General features: G+C 34.4%; 1 protein-coding gene across 3 annotated transcripts in view; it reads left to right on the top strand.

Annotated features, from left to right (window-relative positions):
- LOC145255829 (uncharacterized) overlaps nucleotides 1-6,949 on the top strand; it is a 70,361-nt gene that overhangs the window by 39,719 nt on the left and 23,693 nt on the right. For 2 of the 3 annotated variants that reach the window (XM_080114550.1, XM_080114548.1), the window contains exon 3: nucleotides 6,852-6,938. The exons of the other annotated variant lie outside the window; for it this stretch is intronic. In XM_080114550.1, the coding sequence (XP_079970676.1) occupies nucleotides 6,852-6,938 (87 nt within the window). The remainder of the gene's footprint in view (nucleotides 1-6,851; nucleotides 6,939-6,949) is intronic. 3 annotated transcript variants of the gene reach the window in all.

Here is a 6,949-nt window from a genome sequence, read left to right as displayed (position 1 = left end):
GAGAGAGAGAGAGAGAGAGAGAGAGAGGTGAGTAAACGTGGAGTGTAGACACGTTTACCAGAAAAAGGTCAGCTGACGTAGTCAGGTTGGCTAGATCGGAGAGATTTGATTTGGACGCAGAAGACAACGGACGGCTTCCCGTTGTCTCCTCCTCTCCACGGGGGGGGGGTGTCGAACGCTGACGTGTGTAGAAGAAGAACCCACACAGGCCGATTTCACTTCCACCTCCTGCAGGACATCTGGAGAAAGTGAAATAAAAACTATAAAACTAATTCCTTGTCTTGGAGTGATTGAATCTTCATCCAAAAACAGATATCAAGTCTCCCTCCAGGATGAGAAATTTCCAGATGGTCCAACATCGAAGAAGCAGAGGTAGGTTCTGAAAATACATGTCACACACACGATTCCCTTTATGATAATCAAACACACAACCCTTTATATTAGAGACAATCATACGCACACGGAATCCTTTTATGTTATACACCAAACGTCAATTTGGTGCCCCTCTATGATAACCCTAGTGAGAACTTCAATGATCACCCTATGTAACACTAATTATTAATTACAAGAAATAGTAATAAAAATAAAAAATTTTTTAACTACAATACTGACAGACATTGGCAATAATAATTATGCTTTCTAGTTCAGAAATTACAATAACAACAAATATAATTTTTAATAATAATAATAATAATAATAATAATAATAATAATAATAATAATAATAATAATAATAATAGATTACCGTTCTTACCATGAGGATGTTAGTAGATGGACTACAACAACACCACCAACCATACTTTCAATAACCCTTATCCCTTAGTGGTTTCCGGGCCTTGATAAGTGGTGACCACCGTGTAAAAAAAAAGATATTTGGAGTATGTATAAAGAAATTATTTGAGAGTAATTGGTATAGTTTATATAATGATATTCAGACGCAGCGATGATAAAGATTGTGCAGTATAAATATAGAAACTATAATATTTTGTGAAGATTTATTAAAAAAGGAGAATTTATAAATTGAATTTTGTAAAGTATCAATATTAAAAGTAAAAATCATTAAAAAAAAACACTTGAAGCAAAATACATAAAACATTTAAAGTGGACATCATTTTAAATGGGGAAACAGATAAATAGAACGCATAAACAATACACACACACATATATATAAGCTGAATTTTGTAAAGTAAAAATCATTTAAAAAACAAAACACTTGAGGTAAAATGCATAAATAATAATTAATATTTAGAGTATTGTAATTGTCTGTATTTTTGAGATGAGGTGTTTTCATTGATTGAGATTGTCGGACTAACTTCCTCATCTTGGTTGTTATGGTAGGGTAAAACGGCCGAAACGTTGTGACCATAACAACCAAGATACATGGACCAGAAGATTGCCACAAGGGCAATGGTCTTTGCTTGCAGCATCTGCCGGAACAGACACCACACTTTGATCGTCTTTGCTTGCAGCATCTGGCGGAACAGATACTACACTTTGATCTTGGCCCGAAGGACACAAAGGTGCCCCCGCGAGGGGGGGCGGGCGATATTTATTTGCTCCCCCACCGAGCAAATTAGGCACAAGGCCGATTTTTAATGTGAGGAGTGAAGGGCATGGGGAAGGGAAAAAGGGACCAGCTCCCAAGAGGTGGGAAATGGGAGCTGCATAATGATTGTCCAGCTGGCCCAAGTAGGGTTGCCCCTACATGGACAAGAAGATTGCCACAAGGGCAATGGTCTTTGCTTGCAGCATCTGCCGGAACAGATACTACACTTTGATCTTGGCGACAATCTCAATTTAGAGTATGTATAAAGAAATTATTGGGGAGTAATAAGTATGTAATGATATTCAGAAGCTGTGTTGATAAAGATGGAGAAACTATGAATATAGCAAATATGATATTTTGTGAAGATTTATTTTAAAAAAGAAGCTTTACTGTAGGATATACGTATAATAAGTTTAAAGTAATACAAGAATCATGTTTGATAAAAACTGTAAAAGAGAGGAGTTAGTAAGTGGCGAAAGAGGTGTGATTTATAATGTTTACAATTAATTGATAGTTCTTGTTTTTTATTTAAGAGTATATCTCTAGCTTTTAAGTTTACAATATATATATATATATATATATATATATATATATATATATATATATATATATACATCCAGGCTGAAATGTTCAAAAGTAGGGACTAATGAATACAACGAGGTTGTTAGATAGTGCTCGATAACAGGAGCAAGATATTTTTTATTATTTATTCAAAGGTAAACAGTTACATTTGGTCGCTACAAACAACCATCTGTTTCAATCAATGAGACCCTAAACCAATCGACGCTGCAGAAAAAAAGGAATGACTGAGCTCTTCAAAAAGAAAAAAAAACAAATGCTTGTTTAGACTGGACAAAATAAACCTACTGGGGTATACTATAAACGAAGCTTTTATAAAAACGGACGCAGATCGATTGAAACCTTTACTTCAGATGCATGTTTTTCAAAATCGGCCTTACGTTCGACGTGATATTGGCATGTTTGCTCACTACTCTCAATAGATTGCATCGTTCTCAGAAAAGATACATCCATTAACACAAGTAAAAGACGTTTCTTCTGTCCCGTCAAGCTGTTGAGGCATTCGAGGGACTGAAGAATGGTTATTGCGAAATCAGCAATCACAACACTAGACTAAAATATTCCTCTGGTTGTTGAAACAGATTCGACAGACTGTGATTAGAGAGATCAGGCTATTTTAAATGATCCAACCTATATACACTTGTGCCCGATATTATTCATACCCCTCGGATCTTTGAGATTTCTATAAGATTATTGCTCAAACCAGAAGGTAGACAATATTAAAGGGATTTCAAACAATAAATCAAGCATAAGCATTTAATTTAAACTCAACAAATAAATAAATTATGCAAGTTTGAAACATTATACAAAGAAAAACAATAATGGCACTAGTTCAAAATTATTCATACCCCTCTTACTAATAGTCAATAGCATGCCCTTTATTCTTAATAACTGCCTGTAACCGTTTTGGATATTTATCAACAAGGTTTTTACAAGCATCAACACTGATTTTTTACCATTCTTCAATGCAGTAGTTCTCCAAATCCCTCAAATTTCTAGGTTTCCGCTTTTTAACCTCAGTTTTCAATATGTGCCAGAGGTTTTCGATAGGGTTCAGGTCAGGACTCTGGCTAGGCCATTCCAAAACATTAATTTGATTATCCTCAAACCATTTCTTGACTATTTTGGCAGTATGTTTTGGATCATTATCCTGTTGAAGGACCCAGTTTGGTCCTAAATGGAGCTTCTCCGCATCCTGTCTAATGTTTTTCTGGAGTATCTCCAAATATTGCACCTTCTTCATGGTTCCATCTATCTTGACCAAACTACCTGGACCACTAGCCGAAAAGGAGCCCCAAATCATTAGGCTACCACCACCATGTTTCACCGTGGGTATGGTGTTCTTTGGGTTGTAAGCTTCTCCTTTCTTCCTCCAAACGTAAGAAGCATCCATATGGCCAAACAATTCAATTTTTGTTTCGTGAGTCCACAAAATACTTGAGAAAACGGACTCTGGAGAATTCACATGGTTCCTAGTAAACTTTAGACGTGCTGCAAGGTGTTTTCCGGTGTGCAATGGAGTCCTTCTTGGTCTTCTTCCTTTCAGACCATTTTCATGCAGAGTCCTTTGCAATGTTTGCTTTGATATTTTTATGCCAGAAGACTCCAGATTTTCTAAAATGTCCTTAGTAGTGGTGGTTGGATTTGCATTAACACTTCTTACAATATTCCTGGTGGCTCTAGCAGACAGTTTCCTTTTCCTTCCTCTACCAATCAAGTTGTTTGTTGTGTGGTGGCTCTGGAATTTTTTGATGATGCTCTGTACTGTTGCTGTAGGGACCTCAAATTTCTTGGAAATTGACTTTTAACCTAAACCATCCTTATGTGAATTCGCAATTTTAGCCCTAAGATCATTATTAAGCTCTTTTTTCTTCCCCATTCTAATAATTTTTATTATTTTATTGGTTTTCAGTTGATATCATTTTAATTTCTGAAAAATGCAAAAAACGAAATGAAATTAATCAAAGGTTGTATAAAAGCATTCAAAATAAGAATCAAACAGGAAACAAACAGTCAGAAACTCGATTAATACTGAAAAAATAAGGGGGTATGATTATTTTTGAACATTGCAGATTTTATAAATAGCTGTATATTTCTTTTATTACAAGTATCCCGAGATTTTAAAATGACGAAAATGATCAGAAGAGGTTTATTAAGAATATGTATCAATATGGACGTAAACAATAAATTCTAACAAAGTTACACCTAATAAACTCAATTTTCAAGGGGGGGTATGAATAATATCGGGCACAACTGTATATATATATATATATATATATATATATATATATATATATATATATATATATATATATATATATATATATATATATATATTTATTTAAAAAGTCAGCCAAGGCCGCAGCTCATAAGAACCATAGCAGCCAACAAACAAGGAGTTCATGACTCAAGTTTTGCTCTTATTTGCTCTCATCAGTAAGACATATCCGAACTTGGGATTCGAAACCAAAGCCTCTTGCATGTGAGGCGAGCATTCTGCCAACTGAGCAAATGCGGCACAGACGAGAAATTCTATCTACTAACACAGATCAAGCGAACCACGACGTAATCCGACAGTGGAATGAACCTACTTCTTTTTGAACAAGGGATGTGATCATGACGGCAAGCTATAACAAAAGCTGATGGCTCACAAGTAGGAATTTTGGAATATAGAAGTCTCGAAATAAAGACGAAACGTTGGTGAACACATAATACGGTTTGTTCCTTTTTTATTTTCTCTCTCTCTATATATATATATATATATATATATATCGACCGGTGTTAATTTTGACACCCTGAACTGATGATTCCCAAAAGGATGAAACATTAGTGTCTGCGTGTATTTACTAATTATTATAGTAAATAATTCTGGAACCTGTTTTTCACAGACAACAAGTCACAAGCCTGTCCCTGCTTTATCATTATTTTCATGGCAAGTGCTCGTCTGAGCTTCAATCTAGGCCCCCCTTGTTTTACTTGTCTAGCTGAAAATATCAATAATTTCCCCTACATTTTACCTGTGCCTAAACCTAAATGCAGATTTTATGAACAAAACGCCTTTCTAAGAACTGCACGCCTGTGGAACTCTGTTCCGTTTTCGGTGTTTCCAACTGACTACAATATGGCCGCCTTCAAGTCTAACGTGAACAATTTCTTGATGAGCTATCCCCCTTAAGTAGTCCATTTAACCAAACATCTACTACTAACGATAAGTAAGATGTTCCTCTTGGCCACTGTACCCTCATTAACTCTTATCCTCGAGTGGCCTTGGAGCCTTGATAAGTGGTGACTTTGTATATATATATATAATAATAAATATATATATATATGTGTGTGTGTATGTTTTTGAAGTTTTAAAAAACAACACACACACACACACACACACACACACACACACATACATATATATATATATATATATATATATATATATATATTTATTTACCAGTGGTAAAAAAAACCGGACTAAAGTGCTCAATGTGTAGTCAGAGCAGTATATAGGAAATTTATTACTGTGAGTCCAGAATGAGTTTACAAATTGTTTCAACTAGAGGAAAATCCTCAAAGAGAGGAAAAATCCAACTAGCATCATCAGAATTCATCTATGAATTCTGATGATGCTAGTTGGATTTTTTCCTCTCTTTGAGGATTTTCCTTTAGTTGAAACAATTTGTAAACTCATTCTGGACTCACAGTAATAAATTTCCTATATATATATATATATATATATAATAAATAAATATATATATATGTGTGTGTGTGTGTGTATGTTTTTGAAGTTTTCAAAAATCAAGGTACTTTCTTAGCACTAACACTTGATCTCTAAAAGAGATGTATAGATAGCCGAATGTTCCATTATAGTTCTCATTTATCTCCCAAACATCTAGGCTACAATCTATGGGGACCCTCATGACCTGCCTTTTACAAAAAAAAATTGTCTAGCTGAAATCATTATCAATAATTTCCCCTACTCTTTATCTGTGCCTAAGTCTAAACATAGATTCCATGAACAATGTTTCTTTCTTAAAACTGCACGCCTGTGGAACTCTATTCCGTTTTCCTGTTGTTTTTTTTTTGTTTTTGCTGACTACAATATGGTTGTCTTGAAGTTCAACGTGAAGAAAATTCTTGATGAAACATCCCCTTAGTAATCCAATTTACCAAATTTCAACTACTACCAATGACTGAAATGTTCCCCTGGACCACTGTAGCCTCATTAACTCCTATCCTCGAGTGGACTTGGGGCCTTGATAAGTTGTGACTCTTTATAATATATATATATAATAGTAAATAATTATGTATATATGTGTGTGTGTGTATGTTTTAAAGCTTTAAAAATATAGTTACTCTTATGAGCACTTACACTTGACCTCTACATGAGATATATAGATATTGAAATATTCCATGATAGTTCTCATTTCTCTCCCAAACATTGATTCAGTAAGAAAGTAAGGGATATAAACTTTCTCCTCATTTATTGAACAGGTGACTTCATCTTTAGTAAAGAATATTAGTATTTTTTATTGTCTCTCCTGGTATCAAATTGATACAGTTCAAAATTTTGCTAGAAAACGGTATTTTTAACATCACAAGTAATTCATAAAGTTTTCGTGCTTTTTTTCTATTGACAGCCATATTTTATCATGATAAAGAAGCACTCAAACTGTTAATCATTAAATTAAAGTCTTATAATAATTTCTTTTTTGTTTCTAAATTTTTATTATTAGTTACCACAGAAATCTCGGCTTCTACTACACCTACAACGCAGAATATAAGCAATTCCGCTGGCTCAACCAATAGCTCTAACGGAAATGGTAAGTATTGT

Source organism: Euprymna scolopes, chromosome 31 (assembly GCF_053919585.1).
Source record: "Euprymna scolopes isolate OS-2025 chromosome 31, ASM5391958v1, whole genome shotgun sequence".
Classification (NCBI taxonomy): Eukaryota; Metazoa; Mollusca; class Cephalopoda; order Sepiida; family Sepiolidae; genus Euprymna; species Euprymna scolopes.
The sequence above is the reverse complement of the archived record's forward strand: the minus strand, read 5'-3'. Positions and strand labels throughout refer to the sequence as shown.